Source organism: Salvelinus alpinus, chromosome 13 (genome assembly GCF_045679555.1).
Source record: "Salvelinus alpinus chromosome 13, SLU_Salpinus.1, whole genome shotgun sequence".
In the NCBI taxonomy this organism is placed as follows: Eukaryota; Metazoa; Chordata; class Actinopteri; order Salmoniformes; family Salmonidae; genus Salvelinus; species Salvelinus alpinus.
Window position 1 is genome coordinate 27,081,092 of NC_092098.1, and position 27,127 is coordinate 27,108,218.

Sequence of the window (27,127 nt, forward strand, 5' to 3'; positions counted from 1 at the left end):
TTTGCAGACTTTTGTACAGCTTTGACAGTACTACTTTATATTTTTTGACACGCAAAGACCCAAACGGCGTTCTATAGTATGCATGTTGTGAAGGTAATAGCAGTGACGCAATCACTGTGTAACTCCGGTAGGGCAACAAATGAAAAATAGAGCACTTGGTTGTGTGTACCGGTGCTCAACCAGTTGGCGAAAGCCAACATCACCCACGACAGAGAACGGTTGATTGTCAAGGGCAATGAATTACATTATCTTGGATTTGGCCTTTGAGTTGTCTCGCAGACATTTTCTTACTCTTTCAAATGACTGCTCGATCCACACAGCAGACATTGTGGGCTAGGTTAGGAATGCTGTGTTGCAAGTGTAGCGCAAAATTTTACGTAGCGTCATTATATCATGTACCAACGTTATATAGGTATGCACGGTAGCTTTGACATCGTGCCGATACCGATGTTGGCATTTTTAGCTAATATCGTCTGATTCCGATATATCGTGCATCCAAACGTCAACTGACTCAAACTGAGACTGGACAGGACATTCAGTGCCTATGAATGAGAGACGCCAAAGATACCCTTCATCAGTTTACCCAGAATCATTCTATCATTCCAGGATTCAGGCCTATTACTGTGTCGTTTAATGGAGGTTGGCTTAGGTTCATTGGAGTGGCTGTGTAGCGTGTCCTACCTGGGTCCAGGACGGCCCTGTGGAAGAGGGCAGGGTCTAGGTGTGGAGGCAGGTGGAACCTGGCCTCTCCGGGGGCCATGGGGCGGTGGTGGGGGTCGAAGGGGCTGTGGGAGGCCATAGGGTGGTTGGGGTCACCCCCTGACACAGGAGACTTGGCTGGAACACTGTCCCTCTGAGTGGGGGTCATGGTACTCTTCCGGTCATGGGACGCAGGCTTCCCAGAGCCTGGATAGGGGAGAAATGATCACAATTACAAATGGGTTTCATCAATACAAAATCACAAAGTTGGTTTATATATAGTACTGTAAACATAACTAGCTAATATAAAAATGTGTTCAACACTTTCAATGTCGGAAAATTGTAATGATGTAAAGACCCATAGCAACACATCATCGCTTGTGAACTGATTGCTGTACAGTGAAACTACATGGTGCAGTCAGATACAGCTGACAGGATACATCTGCATTGAAAGTGAAGAATAAGAGAGGGATTGTCAGATGAGACGTACCCTCCTGTCCTCGGCCCAGCATTGGCGAGCCTCTGGACATGGAGCTAGTGCTGTAGTTGACCGGTGTCCTGCGGGCGTCGGCATCTTGGTACATGCCCGGGCTGAGCTGGGACTTTCCTTGCTCCTGGTGGGTGGAACGCAGGACGGAGGTTGCCGAGTTGACCACAGAGGTGTGGCGCGCTCGCTGCTCCGCTGCCGCCTTGCTCTCCTCATACTTGGCCCGCTCCATGGCCTCCAACGGGGGCATGGTGTGACCATGGGGCAGCCTACTGGGACTGGTGATCAGGGACTTGACGTTGTGCTTGATGGCCGACTGGCTCAGAGGATGGCCCTGGTAGAGAGAGGAGAGGGATTAGAGTCTGCTGGTGACAATGGACAGACCGACACGATGCACTCAGTCAAATCAGGCTTATAAAATACACTGTCACACACGCCTACACACACAAATGTGCTCACTCTCTCAAACACGCACCTGGGATATGGAGCCCTCCATGGAGGCTCGGATGTTGGCAGCCATGTCGGGGGTCTTGCGGGGGTCCTGTCCAGGCTGCTCCTGGCGGGGGATCTCGTGGATGGAGCGGCCCATCTCCTTAATGGTGTTCACCCCCTCGTAGGGCTTACCCTTACCTATCCCCCCCTCAAAGGAGCGGATGGGTGGACTCTCCCTCTTTATCTGCTTGCCATACTTCATGCTCTCCTCATAGGCCTCTGCAGAGGTTCTGGGTGTACCTGGAGTGGGAAGAGAAAAACACAAAGCTGGAATCTGTACATGGTGAAAACGACAAGATATTACAACAACAAAGAAGTTACTACAAACAACAAACACATTTTCTTTCCCTTGGACATCATTGCACATGAGATTGAACAGCATTGTTCCTCTGTTTCATCAACAAAACAATAGCAAATGCGTTGGGGGGGTGAACAGTGGTGTCATTGCAGATTTCAGCTTTAATGTGGGTTACATTTACATAGTAAAAATCATATCTGATTAATTTAATTGATTTAGCTGTTTTCAAATGACTGATTTACATACAGTTGTCTTCATTATAATTATCTGATCTGCCAGGTTCTCGCTCATGCCCCAGTACATCTGAGTTTTGGAGCTGTGATGACACCTGATCGCTTAATTACCTTGCATGATGGATCCAGTCATCATGGGCCTCTCCTTAGACTCCCCGTGGGGACTGTCTCTGGGCAGGGCTCGGCTGATCAACCCTGACAAACACACACAGTCAGTCACTCTCACACAGTGGCCTGAATATATGCACAGAGACGAGGGTAGAAGAAAAAAACACACACACGCCTTACCTTCGAAGGGGGCTCCTTCTCTCCCGGGGTGGCCTCTGGTGACCTCCATCATATCATAGGAGCGTTTGAGCTCATGGCCTGTCCTGGGGCTACGCGTGGCCTCTCTTGGGTTCTTAATGGCTATGGAGACAGGAGCTGATTTACAGATATACAAAAGGATCAAGGTCAGAGTGACCACTAACAGAACTTAGCCTTACCGTCGTAGGAGAGGATGTGTCCACTCTTGCCTTCGTAGATGACGTGTCCCTTGGCCAGCTGTTCCCGAGCCTTCTCTGGACTACTCAGGTCCTCTGTGGGCAGCTTGGTGATGGTGCCCTTCAGCAGGTCAGCCGCAATGCTGGACCCGGATAGGGCTGGCGTGCCCTGGTCACACGGAAGAGAGAGAAAGGGAGAGAGAGAAATAGGTCCAGAGAGAGGGAGAAGATCAGCAACCAGAAACTATTTAATAAATGTTACATTTTTCATTTCAAAGAAATTTGCTCCAAGAATATTAGACTACTTCATAGAATATACACAGATTTACATAATCATAAACTAAATTGTTCTATAAGACATCCATAGACAGGGTGGTGCTTGGACACACATACTGGTTTAGCAATGTTAATGTCATTCTAATACCTGTGTGATTGATCCTCTGGCTGGGTTTCCCCTGCTGATACCCCCATCCATTGGGCCTCCTAGAAGGAAGACAACAGAGAGAGAGGTTGGTATGCATGGATACATGAGGGCTGTACAGTTGGCATTTTATTCCTGCTCAGAATCACTCAAGCTCAATGCCAATTTTCCCCTCATTCTCCCTGAACTGTGCACTTGTTGACTCCAAGGATGTAAAATATCATTGGTGTAAGAAATATGGTACACTCTGGCTACACTAATGTAATGCTTCTAAATCTTTGAAGGGGAGTGAACAAATGCACACTTCAGGGTGAAGAGTAGAGCAATGGCCTGAAGTTCAAACCACACCCCCATGTCACCTCAGAGGTCAGTTGTAGAAGAAGGTGTGAGGAAGACTGCTGGTGAGAGGAGGTGCTCGTTGAACTTGGGCTTGTGAAGGCCAACTCCCCCTCACCAGCATGCCACATTCTGTCAGGTCTGTGCAAACAGAGGGCTGGAGAGAGGTAGGGTGGAGGTCGGTGCCAGACTCCTCCATTTCATTCTCCCTCAGCCTGCGATAATGCTCTTTTTCTCTTAAATTTCTCACAGACCTGGGTTCAAATAGTATTTGAAATATTTAGCCCCAGAAATGCAAATCCCACTCATCTGCCACTACAAGCAGGCAAACACTGAGTATTTGAAAGATTTAATATAGTGTTTGAACACAGGTGTGGTTTCTGAGTATTCACTGTTGGAATCTGCATCGTTTGGTGAGTGACACTCACACACTTCACCACGGTGAAAGGGGAACCACACCGAAGGATAAACACGTTGACAAACAGATTGAAAGGTTTTGAGATGGACAAACACGCACCTCTGACTACCCCCTCATACTGCGTCCGAGAGAGGAGTCCCTCAGACTGGCCACGCGGAGAACACTCCTCCTGCTTAATGTAGGACACTAGGGAGAGGGAGGGAGGTGGAGAGAATGAACAGGGGACAATTAGGGAAGGGAAGTGGGATATTTGGGACTGTCACATCAGGTCTGAATGTGATTAAACTTTAACAATATGCATCTCTCATGCAAATCTAATAGCAGTGAGAGGACAGGAGATGATGATAGACAGCAGGGCTATGTTCCAATATCCACACTAGCATACCACTTAGTAAGAAGACATGTATTGGGCATTTATTGTAAGTAGTATTATAGTTTAGTCATTGGGAATGTGTGTAGGGTGTGTGTGTTGTCCAGAATGGCTTGTCATACCAGGCTTGGTGGGGTCCTGCTGCCTGGGCAGGCCCAGGGATATGGAGCCCACAGAACTCTTTGCCCCCTCTGGGCCACCGTAGACAGCATGAGACGGCAGGTACGTACCAGGAGTCCCCTGAAATGGCCGGAACAGACAGGTCAGAATCAGGTCAGGATTGCAAAATTCCAGTTGGTTAACCAAGATTTCTGAAAAACCTTGAAACTTGTCTGGAAATATACAGCAGGGAAATACAAGGAAGGTGCAGTGTACACAAATAAAGGTGGATCCAAGTGACATGTACCAAAGTTTCCCCTTTGGCATATTGGCTAGTAACCGTTACTAAATACAGACTACCGTGTGCTACAAGGCCAAATACCCTTATCGGTTTCTTAGTAAATCATTATCACACAACAAATACTGCTATATTATGACTGAATGAGAAAGAGAGAATGGTGCCGAAAAACTATATGATCACTTCTTCCACCAAATAGAACATACCAAAAGCTCCAGCTACCGTGCAGTTTCTAGGCACAAGGGCAGGGGTTGCCAAACTCTTTTGGCCTGTGACCCCATCATGTAAAAAAAAAAAAAAAAAGTGAGGTCATCAATAGCAAATGCCAACTTTTTATTTAACTCTTTATTTATTTATTTTTTAATTGGGGCTATGACATCCTATTACAAATCAGTCTGTCAGTAGATTTGGCAGTATTTTGATCTGATATTAGTATGGTTTCAAGTGATTGAAACGCATGTGGAAAGGCATTGGGAAGTTCAGAAAATCATCAGGCAATAATTTTGTATGATCTTCTGTGTAGAAAAGATCATCATTGATATTATTTTTCCCCAGTCTGATTTAGTGCCTGCTCATGTCCACTCTATTCTAATGAGGCTTGTGTTCATTGTAGAGGGAAACAGAAGACCCATATGTGTTGCTGAGAGTCTTATCGTTCAGTGATGGAGTCATAACATTTTGTAGCATAAACCGTTCAAATGATAGAGCCACATCTGTAGGAAGAAAACAGAAACCACTGTTTATTACAACCGCATCTAGTGGCTGCCGGAGGTTACTAACGTAACGCTAGTTGTAAGAACCAAGCGCATTTAAAATGTATTTCAGAGTTTCTCGCATAACCCCATTTTCAAATCAGGCGACCCCACATTACATCGCAACCCCTAGTTTGGGAAACGCTGCACAAGGGACGTAAGCGCCGCTTAGGGCCCCACAACCGCTAGGGCACTCAAAATGCTAGAAACAGCCCTGTCCAGCTACACCTGTGTCGGTCTTTACCAGGGGGCTGGCTGGATCTGAGGCCTCACCTGATGGATAGGGGTCTTACCTGGGAGATGGAGCCACCCTGGATAAAGGAAGGCTTGTCTGTGGGTTTGGAGGTTGGAATGAGCGGAGGAGGAGATGGAATGTTGGCGGGTCGGCTGTGTCTGGAGAAAGTCACACGGACTCCATCAGGCAGGCTCTGGACCACCTGGTTGGGAGCTGGCTGGAGCACTGGGAGAGGAGAGAAAACAGTAAAAGTTAGAAAGTGACACACTCGATAATATGGTCACTTAGCATGAGACTTGTCTAGGATAGGCTGAGTAAGGAAAGAGAAAACACACAAAAAAACGTGTGGCAAGAATAGAGAATCGAGGCACTGAAAAGTATCTGCACGATTGCACCAAAAACACTTCAGGAAAAAATAATCTAAATTGATGTCCAGTATGGATAATGTTTTCTTTGGGTGCCATTCCTTCAATTTGCTACTAAATTCAGCCCAAATTGTTTCTCATTCTCAGCCAGTGAATCATTCATTAGTCTTACCAACAGGCTCCACCCGCATCCCATCTCCCATCTATGAGTGCATGATGATCAAACATTGATTTGCCCTAATGCTGCTCCCACAGATGTTTAAGCCTGCCCCCACAGATTTCCCAGACTGCAGTGTTCTACCCTGTTAGTGAGTCACAGTGACCGGGAGTGACCCGCTCCTTTCCTCCCCACCGCACACCCGTTCTCCATGCCCCTGCACTTTACTAAATGAAAAATGTTATATTTGTCTGGGAGAGTTCCTACAGAAGGCACAGATGTCAGCACCCTGGCAGCTCACACGGGAGATAAGAAAACAAGCTACTCCATAATTAAATACTGATAAAGCCTTACTGCAGCCAGGCTGTGTGTGTGTAATGTTAATTCATGATAGGGACAGATAGATGATCAAGGCCAGCTACACTACAGCTGAATCTACTCACAGAGACAAAGGGGAAAGAGTATGGGGGTGGAGTGCAAAAAGAATAAGGCCAACTGTACGAGCTTTAGCCAATGGAACAAGAGTTGGCTACAGCACAAACCGTATGGGACCAGGCTAGGTGAATGGTAGAGAGGAGGTCAGATGGGGGAGGACAGAGCAGAGGGCGGTTACCTGGAGGCACGCTGTAGCGGGAGGCGTTGGGGTCGTTGGGCTGAGGAGAGGCCTTGCTCATGTCCCTGGGAGAGAGCCTGTAGGGAGAGCCTGGCCGACCAGACTGGGCCTCCTGCTCCAGAGCCATCTTCATATCATAAGGCATGTAGGGGAAGGGCTTACCTGGAGAACACAATACAGAACAGAGACACATGAATGAAAACACTGCCACAACAAATTACATACACACACACAAATAGACAAAGAATCAGAAGATGAAACACAATTTAAGGAAATTCATCAGTTTTCTGAAGACACATGCTGTTGATTTTGATTATTCATTCCAAATCAACTAAAAATGATTGAGAAGCATCTTGACATTGATTCGTAGTTCACAAAACAAAGGCTGCTTTAATGCACCAACACGAACTTCAATTTTGCAGGCTTCTTCAAACATGGTATTGCGAGACTACCCGAAAACCTTCGTGGCTGAATGACTCTTCTGCCGTTCAAAATAGGACCCGCTTCTCTGTCTGTCTGCCTGGGAGGCACTGACTGTGTCCTGCTCTGACACACTCAAGTCATGCGCCTTCAAAAGTCGACCGCAGAATCACTCTCTTCCCCCAGAGGCATTTCAGGACAAACAAGCCTTCCCCATCAGAGGCTTCATGTTTGCATCAGAGGTGAAATGGGGTCAGCTAACATCTTGTTCTGGCTCAGAAAGACATTTTAGAGTGGCAGTCTGAACCTGCTCTCTCTCTCTCCTCTCATATTTCCTTTTTTGACAGTGAACCTGACAGAAAAAATGCATTGGCTACAAATAGGCTGCTGTTGGTTGAGAGGCTCAGGTAGGTAGGGACTCCGAGGGAGGATATCGGTGTGTGAGTAGGTGTGTTTGTGTGTACTCTCTCTTACCCTCCCTGTCCACTATGGTGGGGCTGTGAGTGGTGAAGCCAGGGCAGTTGGTGGGTTGTCTGCTGCGCTCAGGTTCAGCCTGGTCCTGCCTCTGTTTCTCCTCGGCGTGGGCTGACTCGTGCACAGCCGTGATCTGGTGCTGGAACATGGCAAAACCGCTGAGGGGGGCTCCTATGGAAATTCCGCCAGGACCAAAAGGAACCACCTACAGGAAGGGGGCGAGGAGAGATGTCCATGTGAGGAAGACTGGGGGGACACACAAGCTCTGTACAAGTGAAGCGAGCGGCTGATGCGTTGCCCACTAACCCTGAAGTTCCTCTATCTACATTTGTAAGAGTACAGGAAAAGTAGATGTTGATTGGACTTCAGGGTCAGAATTAAACGCATAGTACTAAGGCATGACTTTAAACCATCCCAGAGAAAAGATAATGGACATTATTGGATGACTGAAATGTAAAACATTAGCTAAACAGTTGTCAGATTTGATAGTGTTCGTGTTTTGCACACAAATCTCAGCCATAGTGCTTAAAAAATCCAGTTTGTCTGATCTCATTCCATAAGAAATTAGGAGACAGAAGCACCATAGAAGAGGCCATTGGAGAGAAAGAAATTGACATCAGAAAACAATTTGACAGTGTCAGTACATTAGCATGATTGATTACACAAAACATGGGCACAATTAAATCTATGCTGACACATTGCTCAACTGATTGAATGACAGAAGATTAATGATTGGTAACAAATTGATTGACAGGTTGGTTGGAAAAATGCTGGGGATGATGGACTCACTTGACAGGGAGGTTGGTCTAAACAAGACATGCTTTCACCCTGCTGCCTGCCTCCGTGTGCCTGCCTCTCCGAATGGGCATATCTGATCATAGAAAAGTGTGGGTTGCTATAGTGACTGACCATGGGCGGGATGGCAGCGGCGCGCTGCTGGAGCTGCTGCATGTTGAGGTGGGCCTGCTTGGCCGTGGACATCAGCACTGAGCCGGGAGGGCTGAGCAACGAAGGCTTGTCCATACTAGAGAAAATCCTTAGGTCACAGGAGAGAGGGGGAGACAAGGAGAGGAACGGTGAGACACACTGGTCAGAAAGAGTTGAGGTAATGGTCACAGGAGTTACAATAAAGGAGTCCTGTATGGAACAATTCAATTACCACTAATAATATCAACCATTTACCACCTTAATAATTAATCTAAGTACATTTTGCCCTCATCTGATCCCCTATACTGATAGTATCAACAGCTGAGTGATCATTAGCTTCACCCAAATAGCTTTGTTTTTTTAAGTCCAAATCAAGTGGCCATCCCTGTGATCATCATCCTGACCCACCTCTGTCTCTCAGGCTCAGCGTCAACATCTTCGTCGGCGCTGCAGGTGGCGCTGGAGTCGTTGTCTGAGTGGTGCCCCTCCCTCTGCTTCTCTGGCTCCCCCTTCTCCTTGGCAGAGTCAGGCTCCACCTTCACCTGCACCTCCCCGGCCCCCCCAGGCTTCATGTCCACATCCTGGGGCTCGCTCTTGGGGAGCCCATGGCCCTCATAGGCCACCCGGGCCCTCTCCCCATCCTCCTGAGAGCCAGGCTCTCTGGTCTCTCCCTCGGGGCTCTTCTCCAACTTGACCCTCAGCTCTCCGTAGGAGGGCTCCTGGACCCTCCCATTGCTAGCCTGGCCCTTGTTGGACCACTGGTTCTCTGACCCTCCAGCTCCGTCTCCCCTCTGAGAATCCCCTCCGGCCTTGGAGGGGTCCGACGGGGACGGGGCGCTCTCTGTGTCTGAGCTGTTCTCTCCACCTTTATGGGCACACAGAACAGGAAAAGACATGGGTGAGACACACTTAAATCACTATGCATGGCATACATAGGAAGTGACCCTGAGGAGAGGGCGATATATACTGATCCAAGCAGATAGAAATGTTATGGATAAAAATATGCAGTATAGATAAAAACACAGACCACATAAAATGCGTAAATATTCTGCAAACCAATGATGCACGCAATGTTGCCTGTGTCTGGCACTGCTGCCATGGAGAGAAGAAACCTGACCATTGAATAAAAAATAAAATAAAAAAAGCATATGTCGATGCCAAGATAAATCTAACACAGAGGTCAAACTGAATCAAATCAAACGCCAAAGATTCTGTCCAAATAATGTGACCAAAAACAAATAATCTAAATGTGTCCCCACTGACAGAAGCAGGGTTTTAGAACACTGAACACTCCTCCCAGCAGCATTACTGCCTATGCTCAACCACGTGACACTCTGTAGTCAGATACACCAACCAACCAAGACCTTGAGGACAGTTTGAGTTTCCTTGGGAGTCAATGAGAGCTTCAAAAACAACACATAATAGTGACCTTCTGTAGTCCAGACAACTTTACAACTTTATCTGATTGTAGTTGTTTGTCATCAGGAGGGGCAGCGAGGCAGCAGGAGGGATAGAGAGAGAGAGACTAGCAGGCTGCAAGGGTAGGGGGAAACCTCTACTACCTCCCTCCTCCCGGTCAGGCGAGAGGCTCAACCCTAAACCAATTTGCTTCACCTCAGCCACTTTGCTTTACCACAACCAAAAGCTGGAGGGAGATGGGCTCCACTCCAAAAGAGAAAGAAAGAGAGAGATAAGGGGAGAAGAAAGAGGGGGAGAGAAAGAGATGGCCAAGAGCAACAGTCGGTGAGTGATCGGTCTGTAACAAACCCAGGGAGACATTGAATTCATGAGGACATTTAGGGACAGGATGAAATGGAAAGATCCCAGACTTAATCTGGACTCACACGCATTAACCTATCCCCATACGTGGCAGAGCATTGCAGGGCAAGGGATTTGAATATTCAAAACAGGCCTTTTCTGCCCTGTTACGACAGCATTTTAGAACTTTAAGAGTGGAGAGAGAGAGAGCAAGACCAAGAGAGATAGAAGACTGCAAGTGGAGTGGGAGAGAGAGGGGGGAGAGAAGAGACACAGAGGAGAAGGAGACCGGGTGATGGGGAAAAGAGCAGAGAGTTGGGGAGAGAGTGGGAGAGGGGTAGAAAGAAAGAAACCGGGGGAGGCCCGGTGGATCAAACGAGTGGAGCAGCACTCAGTGTTCCATGCAGCACGCTTTCTTCAAAGCCAAGGAACAGTTACATAACCCAGACCCAGCAGTCAGAATTAGTTCACATCTTTATTCTCTCGCTTCCCCCCCTCCTTCTCCCTTTCCATTTGATCCCTTTTTTCTCTCTCATTAAAACTACAGACAGTATAGAAAAAATACCGGGGCTCCTTCGCCATAATTCAAATCAAATTCTCAGAAGACCGACAGTTCAAGAGGCTCTTTCTGAAGTGGACTCACTCTTTTACACTTCGCTTCACTCTTCCATAGAGGCGTTTCTCAAAATATTTCTCATTCACACACACAACTACATTGTTTATTCACTCAGATCAAATGTAAATAAATAATCAAAAACAATTTCTTAACAATGGTTGTGTATTTGTGCTGTGCAGACAGTGTAAGTGTGTCTGAATGCGAGGATAAACAGATGGATGGTGTGCAACATCTCTCTGACTGACCATCACTATCCTCTGGGTTTTGGTCGTCGTCAGCTGAAGCCATGCTCTCGCTCTGAGACGGGTCTCGTTCTCCCCGTGCCCGCCGTGTGTCCTGAAGAAACACAGGTTATAGAACAGACTACATCGAACTTCACTGCTCCTCTGATTAATACAGAAAATCGATTAAAGATAGTGACAGACATACATGTTCTAATAGACGTTAAAGAAACCAAACCTCTTCACATTGTACCTGAACAGGGGTGTATTCATTAAGCACTAAACTGAGAAAATTAACTGAAACCGGGAGGGACTCCCTGGACGATAAGGTATACTCTTTTATTGCCATTGTATTTACATTTTTGATGTGCCCATATGAACACAACCCTGATAATTAATTGTGTTGAGTGTTGCCGTACCTGCTTGTGCTGCTGGAGCAAGTTGTCCAGATTGTGCCGTCTCTTGTAGTTGAAGTAGAAGTTCTTGCACTGAGCCTCGCTCTTGGTGCCCACCATCTTGGCAATGGCTGGCCAGTTGCGCCCGTGCTCGACAAGCCCTGGCAGAGGGGAGAGAGGGAGTCTGGGTTGGGATCTGAACCTAAAACAGGCCCAGATTAAGCATATTCATTGAATATTAGCCTACTACAGATTGACACCATCTCACCTGGTAAAACCCGGCAGGCCAACAGCACTTATCTAATCCAACAATTAGCTTTAATGGAGTATTTAATGGAAAGTATTTAGACCCCATGACTTTTTCCAAGATTTTATAACATTACAGCCTTATTCTAAAATTTTATCAATTGTTTCCCCCCCCCCCTCATTAATCTACACACAATACCCCATAATGACAAAGCAAAAACAGATTTTTTTGAATTATTTGCAAATGTAAATATAAAAAATATGAAATATCACATTTACATAAGTATTCCGATTCTTTACTCAGTATTTTGTTAAAGCACCTTTGGCAGCAATTACAGCCTCACGTCTTCTTGTTATGACGCTACAAGCTTGGCACACCTTTATTTGGGAAGTTTCTTCCATTCCTTTCTGCAGATCCTCTTAAGCTCTTTCAGGTTAGATGGGGAGTGTCGCTGCACAGCTATTTTCAGGTCTCTCCAGAGATGTTAGATCGGGTTCAATTCCGGGCTCTGGCTGGGCTACTCAAGGACATTCAGAGACATGTCCCAAAGCCACTCCTGTGATGTCTTGGCTGTGTGCTTAGGGTTGTTGTCCTGTTGGAAGGTGAACCTTCGCCTCAGTCTAAGGTCCTGAGAGCTCTGGAGCAGATTTTCATCAAGGATCTCTGTACTTCTTCCGTTCATCTTTCCCTCGATCCTGACAAGACTCCCTGCCACTGAAAAACATCCCCACAGCCTGATGCTGCCACCACACTTCACCGTAGGGATGGTGCCAGGATTCCTCCAAATGTGACGCTTGGCATTCAGGCCAAAGAGTTCAATCTTGGTCTAATCAGACCAGAGAATCTTGTTTCTCATGGTCTGAGAGCCCTTTAGGTGCCTTTTGGCAAACTCCAAGCGGTCGGCCATGTGCCTACTACTGAAGAGTGGCTTCCGTCTGGCCACTCGACCATAAAGGCCTGATTGGTGGAGTGCTGCAGAGATGATTGTCCTTCTGGAAGGTTCTCCCATCTCCACAGAGGAACTCTACAGCTCTGTCAGAGTGACCATTGGGTTCTTGGTCATCTCCCTGACCAAGGACCTTCTCCCCCGACTGCACAGTTTGGCCGGGTAGCCAGCTCTAGGAAGAGTCTTGGTGGTTCCAAACTTCTTCCATTTAAGAATGATGGCGGCCACTGTGTTCTTGGGGACCTTCAATGCAGCAGACATTTTTTGGTACCCTTCCCCAGATCTGTGCTGACACAATCCTGTCTCGGAGCTCTACGGACAATTCCTTTGACCTCATGGCTTGTTTTTTGCTCTGACATGCACTGTCAAATGTGGGACCTTAAATAGACAGGTGTGAGCCTTTCCAAATCATGTCCAATCAATATAAAATTTACCACAGGTGGACTCCAATCAAGTTGTAGAAACATTTCAAGGATGATCAATGGAAACAGGATGCACTTGAGCTCAATTTAGAGTTTCATAGCAAAGGGTCCGAATACTTATGTATCTGTTTTTCATTGTTAATACATTTGCAAAAATTTCTAAAAACCTTTTAGAAAAGGTTTTAGCTTTGTCATTATGGGGTATTGTGTGTAGATTGATGAGGAAATATTTTTTATTTAATCCATTTTAGAATAAGGCAGTAACGTAACAAAATGTGGAAAAAGTCAAAGGGTCTGAATACTTTCCGGATGCACTGTACATAACTACCTCATAACCCTGCACTTCCACTTGGTACGCCGTGCATATAGCCAAGTTATCCTTACTCATAGTTACATTTATTCCTTGTGTTATTATTTTTCTGTTTTTTCCTTGAGTTATTATTTTTCAATGTTCTTTGCTATTCTTTCTACTATGTCTTTCCCCCCCCTCTCTGCATTGCTGGGAAGGGCCCGTAAGTAAGCATGTCAGTGTTAGTCTACACCTGTTGTTTACATAGCATGTGATACATGTTCATTTGAAAATGTGTGACTGCTATATTTCACCCATCTCTTAGATTACTTATATTAATCATATCAGCATCTTTCCTAAAAGTTTGTTGTTGTTGATATGTATGAATTAAATTGTGTAGGACTGCTTTCAGACGACTGATCCCTAATATTCATCATGAGGCCTACGATCAGTACAGCACTACCACCTATCCTCCTTCTCACACGTACAAGCCCTGTTACATACAGCTTACATGAAGATGGGGGGGAGAACGTCTGAGAAAAAAAGATGGGGGGGGGGTACTCTCTGACCCATCCAGCAGTAGGCAAAACATAAAAAAGCTGTAGTGAAACTACGCAGAACACCGTGCCAGCATCTAATGTACACTATGTCAGACAGCCCAATGAATGAAAGTGCTCCTTTCAAACATGTCAGCTTTTAAACCCCCCCCCCCCTCTGTACTGTCTGGTCTGGAGGAGCTTCAGATTTAAGACCTTGGGTATCAGTGGCATCTCTGATAGACCCTGTTAATTCAACCAGACTACTCTAAATTAACAGCCCTAGTCACTGTATGATTACAATGATTCACTTTTGGCTGTGAATGTATGACCAACCAAATGATACCAATGGCAAAACAGAATACTGTATCTGGCATCAGCATTCTGCGATACAGAAAATACAGAAATACACAGCAGAGGTAGTAACTCCCTGGGATATATAGGCTAGGTTTGTCGACTGAAGTCTATGTACGGGAGAAAGCGAAAATGTACATGGGTTGGGGGAGGCATGACCAAATAATTTCCAAATCCGCAAACCCACCCAAGACAGCCTTAATTAATCCCCATTAATCCTATTTACTCTCTCCTGTCCAATGTGCTTAGCCCCATTGGCACTCTCATGCTGCACTTCCACCTAAGACTTACCCCACACCAAAGTATTGCCAGTGTTTTCTATTAAAGTAAGCTCTAGTGTTATCGTTTCTCCATCAGGAGTGTGACACTAAAGACTGTGGGCGAGCAGAATCAACAACCTCTGCATTATCAAGACTGTTACATTGTGAGAAGGTGCTAAAGTTCACAGTTAGCCATTATTATGGAAATGACAGCTGAAAAGTACCAGTGGCCTGGCATTAGCCCCAAGGAGGAGCAGGTCCGCCAGAGACATGGCCCAGTAAGCCTCGGGTGCCGGTACACGTAGATGGAAACAGAAAAGTCTGAGCCTTTTGGGTAAAACACCAGGATAAATGATGGAAACTCGACATGTCTCGCCCTCTCCCTTTTTCTCCCATTGTCCACCAGAGTCTACACTGACAAAGATGGAGGAGTACTGGCCTGGCTGGAAGGTAACTATGGTCGATGGGGTCAATCTCTCATGGACTGAGTGACGCAACTGGCGAAAGCAGAAACGCTGTTGTGTCCACTGTCAGTAACTGCATGAAATGAAACACTCACCTCTCAAAAGGAGTTGTTTTGGAGATAAAATTGTTTTGGGGTAAAGTCCTATAAGATCCAGAGGCCTGGCAAATTGTTTTTGTGAATAATAGATATGATCTTTAGAGGAAACTCAAACTGTCACGCTCTGTTACTTCATACTTTGGCCCTAATAGATCAGTTTTGAGAGGCACGCAGAACAGAGCCACTGCAGTTAGCTACCAGAAAAAGTATCCTCGCTCAAACCCCTCCGTCTTGCTTCCCCCTAAAAGCCTCCACCAGTTATGCACCCAGCCAGGAGAATGTCAGAGTGACAGTTTATGTGGGAGCAAACTTGTATTTGTGAGAGGTATTGACATGTTGAATGCACTGAGCTGTCTGTTTGAACTACTGGCACACAGCTTGGATACCCATGCATACCCCACAAGACATACCACCAGAGGTCTCTTCACAATCGCTAAGTCCAGAACAGACTATGGGAGGTGCAAAGTACTACATAGACATAAATACTTGGAACTCTATTCCACATCAAGTAACTCATGCAAGCAGTAGAATCCTTAAAAAAAAAAAATTTAACAGATAAAAATACACCTTATGGAACAGCAGGGACTGTGAAGAGACAAGCACAAACACATGCATAAGATAACATACACACACGTACACATGGATTTTGTGTCGTAGATATGTGGTAGTAGAGTAGTGGTCTGAGGGCACACACTTAATGTGTTGCAAATATATTGTAATGTTTTTAAAATTGTATAACAGCCTTAATTTTGCTGGACCCCAGGAAGAGTAGCTGCTTCCTTGGCAGGAAGTAATGGGGATCCATAATAAATACAAATTACGAGTAGAGAGATCAAACTCGAAAAAGAGAGGGCTGAGAGAAACAGTAGATAGAGAAATAAAACAAAAACACTACCTTTTTTGGCAACCTCCATCTCCTCCTCGGTCCAGCGAGAAGTCTCTCCGGTTTCGCCGTTCGCAGCAGCAGCTCCTCCTGCTTAAGTCAGAGAGAGAACAGAAACCTTCATAATCAGCCCACAGAGAGAGAAAGTACAGTACCAAGCGCGTTCCGCTTCTCAGCCGTCTGCTTCTCATGGCTGCTAATCTAATAATCCGTTTACATTCTGTGGCTCGCTGCCGAGACCTACCCCTCACGCTCTCTCTTACACTCCCTTTCTCTCGTGCTTTCTCATGCTCATGCACCCTCCTTCTGTTGCCCTTCACTCTCTCTCTCCCTCCCAATCCCCTCCTCCCTCTCCCCCCCACATGGGGAGGGTCCGTGTCACCTGATCTGGCTCTAAACAGCGGAGTGGAGAGACGGGCCTCCCAACATCCCCCTCTTTGGGAAACGGCCTTGGACAGAGACAAAACAGACAGAGAGAACAGCCAACAGATTTACCACTCATATTGCTGCTACAATGCAACAACCATTAACCACACACACACAGGTGCTGATGGAGGCTGGGGCTGAGAGAGAGTGAACCCTGGCCCACCCTATTCCACTGGACCCATAGAGACTGTGTAAACAGTTGGACCAATATAGCTGCAGTACAAACTCGACATTTACACAAAACATTTTTACTGAGGAGATCCATTCTTACGGTTTAGACGGCTCCTAGCGAACAGTCTAGGGCCACACAGACTTAAATCTACTCAAATGTTTGCTGAATCACTGCTCCTGTCCCGTGTCACGTTCAACATGTTCGTCTAATCTTACTGCCATTCCCTCATGCCATCATGGCTTTTAAGATCCAGGGAGGTGGGCAGGTCATTAATCACGACTGGCTCTTTGAAGAGATAGGGGGCCATTTTGGACTGACCCTATATAATGGACTGCTTTTGACCCGGCCCATAGGACTGGTGAGACTCCGAATGAGATCAAACTGGGTTTTAAAACACACAAACACTAGGCGTGGGCAGTATACTGTACAGTGCTGCTTGAAAGTATGTGAACCCCTTGCGCAATTACAGATTTGTTTTTACCATGAAATCTTCATTTAATCAGAACCAGTCTTTGTGATCTGACATTACAGGTTTATATTTACCAATACCACATGTTGGTGTAGAGGAAATCATGCGTGTAGCAGAAAAACTCAATTAAAAAGGAATTAGTGCAGGTGCAAAAATAAGTGAACCCCAAGTTGCATTGGTTAAATCAAGTAGGTAAGTAAAATCAGGTGGGTAAATAATTGGGTACCAAATGAACTAATCAAAGGAGAGATCTTTAGGAATGAGTTTGGGCGGAACTCTGATAAATACCGATCAAAAACCTGGTCAGTTTGGTGTTACCCATCCAGGTGACTACAAACCACACCGAGAGGAAAGGAGATCTCAGAGGACATCAGGACGAGGGTACTGAGAGCACATCAGTCTGGGGAAGGCTATAAAACCATCTCAAAAAGATTGAAGTCCATCAGTCCACTGTGAGGAAAATCATTTACAAATGGAGAGCATTTAACATGACAGCGACTCGGCCTAGAAGTGGACACCTTCCCAAAATATCCCCAAGAGCCACAAGAACAATAATAAATCAGGTAAAAGAAAACCCAAACATAACATCTAGAGATTTTCAGACCTCCCTTGCTGCAGCTAATTCAAATGTATAATTTTAAAAGGCTAATTGGTCATTAGAAAACCCTTTTGCAATTATGTTAGCACAGCTGAAAACTGTTGTTCTGATTAAAGAAGCAATAAAACTGTCCTTTAGAGTAGTTGATTATCTGGAGCGTCAGCAGTTGTGGGTTCGATTACAGGCTCAAAATGTCCAGAAACAAAGACCTGTCTTCTGAAACTCGTCAGTCTATTCTTGTTCTGGGAAATGAAGGATAGTCCATGCGAGAAATTGCCAAAAAACGGAAGATCTCGTACAACGCTGTGTACTACTCCCTTCACAGAACAGCACAAACTGGCTAGAATAGAAAGAGTGGGAGGCCCCGGTGCACAACTGAGAAAGAGAACAAGTACATTAGAGTGTCTAGTTTGAGAAACAGACGCCTCACAAGTCCTCAACTGGCAGCGTCATTAAATAGTACCCGCAAAACACCAGTCTCAACGTCAACAGTGGTGCAAGGTCAACAACCTCGCCCTCAACGTGATCAAGTCAAAAGGAGATGATTGTCTACAGGAAAAGAAGGACCGAGCACACCCTCCTTCTCATCGACAGGGCTGTAGTGGAGCAGATTGAGAGCTTCAAGTTCCTTGAGAGCTTCAAGTTCCACGACAAAATCTATTCCCCTCAGGAGACTGAAAACATTTGGCATGGGTCCTCAGATCCTCAAAAAGTTCTACAGCTGCACCATTGAGAGCATCCTGACGGGTTGCATCACTGCCTGGTATGGCAACTGCTCGGACTCCGAACGCAAGGCACTACAGAGGGTAGTGCGCACGGCCCAGTACATCACTGGGGCCAAGCTTCCTGCCATCCAGGACCTCTATACCAGATGGTGTCAGAGGAAGACTCCAGCCACCCTAGTCATAGATTGTTCTCTCTGCTACCGCAAGGCAAGTGGTACCGGAGCGCCAAGTCTAGGTCCAAGAGGCTTCTAAACAGCTTCTACCCCCAAGCCATAAGACTCCTGAACAGCTAATCAAATGGCTACCCAGACTATTTACATTGCTGACCCCCCCACGCTGTTGCTACTCTGTTATTATCTATGCATTGCCACTTTAATAACTCCACCTACATAATTACCTCAATACCGGTGCCCCCGCTCATTGACTCTGTACCGGTACCACCTGTATATAGCCCCGCTATTGTTATTTACTGCTGCTCTTTAATTATTTGATATTCTTATATCTTACTTTAAAAAAAGGTATTTTCTTAACTGCTTTGTTGGTTAAGGGCTTTTTCCTTCATCTGTTCAACTGTTACCATGCACCTGCAAAACAAATTGCTCGCATGTGCAAGTGCCTTTTGAATTTTGGTTAAGGGCTTGTAAGTAAGCATTTCACTGTAAGGTCTACCACACCTGTTGAATTTGGCGCATGTGACAAATAAAATTAGATTTGAACCGAAATGCCATTCATGGGAGGGTTGCTAGGACGAAGCCTCTGCTGTCAAAAAATATCCAAAATGCCCGTCTTAACTTTGCCAGAGACCACCTGGACAAACCTGAAGGTTTCTGGAAGTCCATTCTCTGAACCGATGAGTCCAAAATTGACCTTTTTGGTCACAATCAACACCGCTATGTTTGGGGAAAACCCAACACCGCCTCAAGTCAAGCATGGTGGTGGGAAAGTCAAGAAGAAAAAGCCAGACTACAGTTTGCAACTGCACATGGGGACAAAGATCATATTTTTGGGAGAAATGTCCTCTGGTCTGATGAAACAAAAATGGAACCGTTTGGAGGAAAAAGGGGGATGCTTGCAAGCTGAAGAACACCATCCCAACCGTGAAGCACGTGGGTGGCAGCATCATGGTGTGTAGGTGCTTTGCTGCAGGAGGGACTGGTGCACTTCACAAAACAGATGGCATCATGAGGCAGGAAAATTGTGGATATATTGAAGCATCATCAAGACATCAGTCAGGACGTTAAAGCTTGGTCGCAAATGGGTCTTCCAAATGGACAATGACCCCAAGCATACTTCCAGTTGTGGCAAAATGGCTTAAGGACAACAAAGTCAAGGTATTGGAGTGGCCATCACAAAGCCCTGACCTCAAACCTACAGAAAATGTGTGGGCAGAACTGAAAAAGCGTGTGCGAGCAAGGAGACCTACAAACCTAACTCAGTTACACCAGCTCTGTCAGGAGGAATGGGCCAAAATTCACCCAACTTATTGTGGGAAGCTTGTGGAAGGCTACCCAAAACGTTTGACCCAAGTTAAAGAACTTAAAGGCAGTGCTACCAAATACTAATTGAGTGTATGTAAACTTCTGACCCACTGGGAATGTGATGAAAGAAATAAAAGCTGAAATAAATAATTCTCTATTATTCTGACATTTCACATTCTTAAAATAAAGTGGTGATCCTAACTGACCTAAGACAGGGTATTTTTACTAGGATTAAATGTCAGGAATTGTGAAAAACTGAGTTTAAATGTATTTGGCTAAGGTATATGTAAACTTTCAACTTCAACTGTACCAATCCTGTCAATACCTTTGAAACAATTTTTTTGACGTATTTTTTATAAATGTTTATATTTGAAGCTACTTTTTAAGCAAATACCTGCAGTCAACTTGTGCAATACACTAGGAGATAGCATTCTTCATTTCACCTGTCACATAATTTCTCATTATGAAGCTTACCGGTAACCCCCAGTCAAGTGGTGTTTGTTTACAAGCACACAGAGATGAGACCGGAGCCTTGAGTGTTACTCACTCTTGTGCAGCATGCGCCAGGGACCTAGTTACAGTATGGAATTCACAACTAAATGTTAGTAGTTATAAGACATCTATCTGGCTAAGTTAACAGTGTAAAATGTGCTAAATGCAGTTGTGCCTTTGATTTGCTGATTTAGTAGCTAGTTAGCTAAATGGTTAGCTTCTTTCAAAATCAAGCTTTGCTTGGTAAAATCAGAGAATTCCCCTCCTGGATTCTAGAGCCTTGCTGTCTAATATTTGTTTTGTGCCGGCAGCAGACTGAGTAGCATTTTTTGTTACTTGTATAACTTTGAGCTGGGATGTCTGTCCTGCAAATAATTTCAATCAGAGACCATATAAAATGTTTGCAATATGCTCGTTAGCATTCTCTATGGGATTTTACATGTACTTGTTAACATTCCTAACCTTTGGATTTCAAAGGCTCAGTGGGGTTTGAAAATAGAGCCCCTTTGTGTTCAGTGGTGGTATTACCGAATATCCCGGGATTGCAAAAGATAACGGTATGACTATCTGGATACCGCCCAAGCCTAACATACACAAAACCAACACGGAGGCTGTGAATCGACCAGTGAATCAGCAGAGGAGAAGAGAGGAGACAAGCACAGTCTGCTCAGCAGTCAGTCATTTCAGAAGATTGAACTTAAAATGGTCCTATGCAAATCCCTGACGTACCAGAGCCAAGAGGGGTCAGGGGGTTGACAGACAGACTGGGAAATAAGGTGCAGACTTAAAACACAGAGCAGAGAGGAGGGAAGGACAGCACAACATGTAGGTTTTGGTTAATACAGAAATCAGCCATGAAGACTAAATTCCTTGAAAAATAATACAACTTGATTTTACATCCTTGGATGGATATTCACCTTTCTGAGATGGATAATCAATTATTCCATTCAAATCTTTACAAGGATGTAGCTTAAGTTCACCTTTCTAAAACACTTTTGTGTTTGCTTGAATGCTCTGGTTAGAGACCTGGGCCTGCACTGTCTGACATTCAGCACACAAACATCAAAAGAAGCTCTCAGAGCAGCACAAGGACAAATTAAGTGGTTAGGCTGAGGTACAGCTGTGAGGAGCCATGACAACAGGTCCACCCCAGACACCACACTATTGCCATGGTGATGATGGCTAGGGTATAGGCTAGACAGACTGAACCTCTGGCTAGGTTACAGAAGTGAGAGATAGTATGTTATGGCATTGTGTTGAGGAGCAAAACAACAAAAACAAAATCAACCTGAACCTGGTGAACCAGGGACCTATTCAGTGCGGTGACATGATAGAAATATAGCTAATGAATAGAACTGACTCCAGTTGTTAACTGCCCACCCTATCACATGTGTGTAAAGGTAACTGGGGTTAATTATATGGTGGTGTTTTTCTTGAAGCTAGAGATGTTTCAGCTCAGCTGCATGATCATTGGGACTTATTTAAGCAAGTTGTGCCGTCCTTTTCTACAGCTGGGACCTATAAAAGCATCCTCACAATGCTATTATATTTCAGGGCCTTTCCAGGAAAAAAACACAACAGTGATCTCTCACATAACATAATCATGAAGCCACAGTTCACTACCCACACACTTGTTCAAGCCTCCATAGCTGAGGAGCAATACCGCGAGTGGACAGGAGTTGAGACTTATATTATATACTCAGTCCCATTGTCACAAATACAACATAACCACAAAACTAGTAAACCACCGTAGTAAGCATAAAAGTCTATCTTTTTGAGATGCATCTTGGTAAACATTTTTTTCTTCTTCCAGGGGATGGTAGTGGGCTAGCAAAAACGTAGAATAACTGAGGTGCTTACCTCCTCTGTTAGGGTCCGTGGGGGGCTCACCCGGTGCAGATTTGGTGGGTTCTCTCACAGCCTTCTGGGTAGTAGGCTCAGGTTTGGAAGGCTGAGGGGGCTCGGAGGGCAAGAGATGCTCGGGTGGCGGTGGCTCCTCGGCCGCCACAGAGGCAGCCTCATTGGCCATGGAGCGCGTGGTGATCCTTCCCTTGCGCCGGCCCTGGCTGTTGGCGGTCTTCCTGCCGCGTGGCGTGCTCTGCTCCTTACCGTCCTCGTCCTCCCCGCCGTCACACTTGTCTTTGTCTTTTCCGATGTCCCTGGAGGACACAAGAGAAGGGATTGTTTTATTTTATTCAATTCAACTCTTTATTCAACTTTATTCATCTACAATTAATTTTGAGATGGAGAAGGGTTTAGAAGAATTGAGGAAAAGCTAAATGAAAAAGAGCTACTGACTCTTAAGAGAGCCCGGCAGACATCTTGACCCCAGGACTCTGATCCATTAGCCAGATAACTCCATGCCTTTTTACCCAGCTGGATCAGTGGGCAGCAGTTGGTCATGACTCACGTGTCCTAACCAACCATCAAATGAGAAATGCAAGTGCCTGTAAAAAAATGTATGTTTTTTTTTAAATTTTTATTATTATTATTTAGATTGGACTATTATTTAGATTTTCCTAGGCATTTAGCTATGCAGGCACTTGCATTTCTTGCACTTGCATTTCTCATTTGATGGTTGGTTAGGACACATGAGTCATGACCAACTGCTGCCCACTGATCCAGCTGGGTAAAAAGGCATGGAGTTATCTGGCTAATGGATCAGAGTCCTGGGGTCAAGATGTCTGCCGGGCTCTCCTCTTAAGAGTCAGTAGCTCTTTTTCATTTAGCTTTTCCTTAATTCTTCTAAACCCTTCACCATCTCAAAATTAATTGGAGTAGAACATCCGAAGGAGAGAGGACAGGAGTAATCGATGGAACATTGAAAGCAGTCGGGTGGTATGGTCAGCCTGGCCATCACCCCAGAGAAGGGCAGTGGTTCTCTCCCACTCTATGGCCTGATTTACAACACATCTATGAGGGCTCCAGAATTCCTGTCACCTCACCTGAAGGTAAACATTTACTGGGAGGTACAGATTCTCAGAGGTGGACCAGGCCAGAGGCTGACTATAGCCAGGACTAAAAGCTGTACCTGTGGGAAACCCATGCACAAGTGTATACACACACACAGAGCTATTCAAAACTCACCTGGAGTCCTCCTTTTCATCTTTCTCTTCCTCTTCCTTATTCTGCTCGTCCTCTTTTTTCTCTGACTTCTCCAACTTGTCCTCTTCAGGTTTATCGTCAGACTTTTCTTCTTGTGAGGATCGTGTTATTTGCTAGAAAAAAAACAAGGATCATTTTTTTTTATTACTATTTTTAAAATGTATACATGGCAACTCTTCACCAGAGTCATCAAATAGGGAGATTCTCTAATCTCTCATGATGCCAGACAGAGAGCACTCTAGTCTATTCAAGTTCATCATGATGACGCAGTTCAATCTGGGCCAGAAAGTACACAAAAAGGCAGCCCACTGCTCATTAATGTCTAGTTTTAAAAGTCTGGCCATGTTTGAATTCCTATTTAGTGACTGAGTGAGTGGGGTTAATGAGGCACACAGCTAAAACAGCTCGCCATGACCCACTTTCCTTTTAAGGCAACATAATAGTGGTGCGCTAGAACACCCTTTAGGAAAGAAAAGGATTCAGGATGAAAAATAACAGTGACAGTGTAAAAAATACCAAATGATGGGAACTGATTATGTTTCAATACCTGTGTATTTCTGTAACATGGCTAAAACACCTTTCTCCTACACATTGCCTGTGTGAATAGCTAACTTCTCGGGAAGGTATGGGCCGCTTTGCACATCTCAGAGAACTAAGAAGATCAGATGTACCAATGCATACACAATCTTCAGTATTATCTAGAAGCCATATGTTGCCATGTAGACCCGTGTTAATGTAAATTACCAATGAGTTGGTATCGGTGTTTTTGCACTTGACCAATGAGAAGGAGACCAATGAACACGTGCAAGTTGACAGTATGAGGTGTAAAACTTGTCTGGCATAGTGTTTCAGCTGAGCACGATCCTTCCATTGGGATGTAAATTAAAGACTTGAATTGGATTCAAGCATTTGTTCTCAATATCTTCATTACCATTCACAACCCTTCACAAAGCAATAAACTGACGGACCTACAAATCACAGCATGAATTTTAGAGCGACCTACGGTTTATTTCAGATATGATATACCATTTCATGGCCTATTAATGCACTCTCCAGCCAAGCGAAGCCACAAATCAAACAGCAGTTAAATCTTTACTGTTGCAGCAATCACCCAAACAATGTCTGACCCCTTACACATTCAAAAGACTGCTAAAAGTTCACTGAGTGGTCTGCTGCTTAATTCTTCAGACTAAAGAGAGAACAGACAGACTGCCCCACAAACTGAACAGTACTATGTCATAATGTAACGAGCTAGCCTAACTGCCCTAGGGTTATTCCCCCACTTACCAGGCAGTCCAATATCCTCAAAGCTAACCAGATAAGAAAAGAAAGGGAACCAGGAGTGGAGTCTAACAGCCTGGACATGCACCCAGTGCCAATAAGATGACTATGGCTTCCTTTGATGATCTTCACATGGAGAGGGTGTCCACAGGATCATGCCACACACACACACCATAAGTACAATTACATGCCCTTGTTCCCCCTGGATTCAGCTGGTGTAGAAAATCAAAGGCCTCACATGACGACTAAATGAAGAGAATTACAGTGAAAGATGGGGTGAGTGAGAGGGTGTCCTGAACCAACAACTACCCCAACCCAGAAAAATCATATTCGCAATCATTCAAGTCATTATGATTGCCCATGACAATTAGTAATCACATTAGCTTACAGCAAGAATGCAGATACTGTACAAACCAAGATTTACTTTTGCAGCCACCAATCAATATAACTTTTGGCTGATGCACCAATGATGAAAAGGATCTTAATGTTGCATTTTTGTATAAAAACACTAAAGTACACATTTATATACAGGATCAGTCAAAAGTTACTCATTCACCTACTCATTCAAGGGGTTTTCTTTATTTTTACAATTTTCTACATTGTAGAATTATAGTGAAGACATCAAAACTACAAAATAACACATATGGAATCATGTATTAACCAAAAAAGTGTTAAATCAAAATATATGTAATATTTAAGATTCTTCAAAGTAGCCACCCTTTGCCTTGACAGCTTTGCACACTCGTTGCATTCTCTCAAGCAGCTTCACCTGGAATGCTTTTCCAACAGTCTTGAAGGAGTTCCCATTTAAGCGGAGCACTTGTTGGCTGCTTTTCCTTCACTCTGCGGTCCAACTCATCCCAAACCATCTCAATTGGGTTGAGGTCATCTGATGCAGCACTCCATCACTCTCCTTCTTGGTAAAATAGCCTTTACACAGCCTGGAGGTGTGTTGGGTCATTGTCCGGTTGAAAAACAAATGATAGTTGGACGAAGCGCACACCACATGGGATGGCGTTTTTCTGCAGAATGCTGTGGTAGCCATGCTGGTTAAGCGTGCCTTGAATTCTGAATAAATCACTGACAGTGTCACCGACAAAGCACCCCCACACTTCCTCCTCCATGCTTCATGGTGGGAACCACACATGCGAAGATCATCCGTTCACCTACTCTGCATCTCACAAAGACACAGCAGTTGAAAGCAAAAACCTCAAATTTGGACTAATCAGACCAGAGGACAGATTTCCACCTGTCTAATGTCCATTGCTCGTGTTTCTTGGCCCAAGCAAGTCTGTTCTTCTTCTTCTTGGTGTTTTTTAGTAGTGTTTTCTTTGCAGCAATTTGACCATGAAGGCCTGATTCACCCAGTCTCCTCTGAACAGTTGATGTGTTTGTTACCTGAACTCAGTGAGGTGCAATCTGAGGTGCAGTTAATTGCCGATTTCTGAGGCTGGTAAATACTGAACTTATCCTTTGCAGAAGTAACGCTGGGTCTTCCTTTCCTGTGGCGGTCCTCATGAGAGCCCGTTTCATCATAGCGCTTGATGGTTTTTGCAACTGATCTTGAAGAAACTTTCAAAGTTCTTGACATTTTCCAGATTGACTGACCTTCATGCCTTAAAGTAATGGACTGTCATTTCTCTTTGCTTCTTTGAGCTGTTCTTGCCATAATACGGACTTGGTCTTTTACCAAATAGGGTTATATCTTCTGTATACCAACCATACCATGTCACAACACAATTGAATGGCTCAAGGCTCAAATGCATTAAAAAGGAGAAAAAAAAATCCACAAATGAACTTTTAATAAGGCACACCTGTTAATTGAAATGCAATTTTTTGGTTACTACATGATTCAATATGTGTTTTTTCATAGTTCTGATGTCCTTGACTATTATTCTACAATGTAGAAAATAGTAAAACTAAAGAAAAATCCTAGAATGAGTAGGTGTGTCCAAACTTGACTGGTAAAGTATATCCACATAGTGAACGTTTGTAACACATAAGCATACATTACATACATATTTACCAGTAATAGTTTACAATGTATTCACTAAAAGCAGTAGATACTAGATAGCAGAACCCCTGGGTCAGATACAGGTCTGAAGACAAGTCCCACAGAGTGATTGAGAATAGAGCAACATTCTTTATTATCATTGCTGGCGCAGGACACCACAGACTACCTCCCTCCTCTGCCTGTTCCACGAAAGTACTGTGCTGGAACAAGTCTGGCTATGCCAAATCAAACATCCCATGCTGGTACCGGATGGGGCCAAGGAATTTCAAAACTCAGTGGTGAGGCAGAGGGGGAATGAGGCA

At 44.8% G+C, this 27,127-nt stretch overlaps 1 protein-coding gene across 12 annotated transcripts in view; it reads right to left on the bottom strand.

Annotated features, from left to right (window-relative positions):
* The window catches only part of LOC139537468 (nuclear receptor corepressor 1-like), a 121,745-nt gene that overhangs the window by 18,870 nt on the left and 75,748 nt on the right, over positions 1-27,127 (bottom strand). For 8 of the 12 annotated variants that reach the window (XM_071338799.1, XM_071338804.1, XM_071338801.1 and 5 more), the window contains 19 exons: positions 23,513-23,643; positions 22,286-22,584; positions 16,078-16,158; positions 11,591-11,727; positions 11,196-11,286; positions 8,985-9,441; positions 8,439-8,685; positions 7,650-7,854; positions 6,756-6,917; positions 5,679-5,845; positions 4,359-4,476; positions 3,966-4,052; positions 3,116-3,174; positions 2,695-2,860; positions 2,498-2,617; positions 2,321-2,404; positions 1,662-1,918; positions 1,190-1,520; positions 682-906 (listed from right to left, as the gene is read on the bottom strand). In XM_071338799.1, the coding sequence (XP_071194900.1) occupies positions 682-906; positions 1,190-1,520; positions 1,662-1,918; positions 2,321-2,404; positions 2,498-2,617; positions 2,695-2,860; positions 3,116-3,174; positions 3,966-4,052; positions 4,359-4,476; positions 5,679-5,845; positions 6,756-6,917; positions 7,650-7,854; positions 8,439-8,685; positions 8,985-9,441; positions 11,196-11,286; positions 11,591-11,727; positions 16,078-16,158; positions 22,286-22,584; positions 23,513-23,643 (3,424 nt within the window). The remainder of the gene's footprint in view (positions 1-681; positions 907-1,189; positions 1,521-1,661; positions 1,919-2,320; positions 2,405-2,497; positions 2,618-2,694; positions 2,861-3,115; positions 3,175-3,965; positions 4,053-4,358; positions 4,477-5,678; positions 5,846-6,755; positions 6,918-7,649; positions 7,855-8,438; positions 8,686-8,984; positions 9,442-11,195; positions 11,287-11,590; positions 11,728-16,077; positions 16,159-22,285; positions 22,585-23,512; positions 23,644-27,127) is intronic. The other 4 variants (XM_071338795.1, XM_071338803.1, XM_071338798.1 and 1 more) reach the window with 4 other exon arrangements.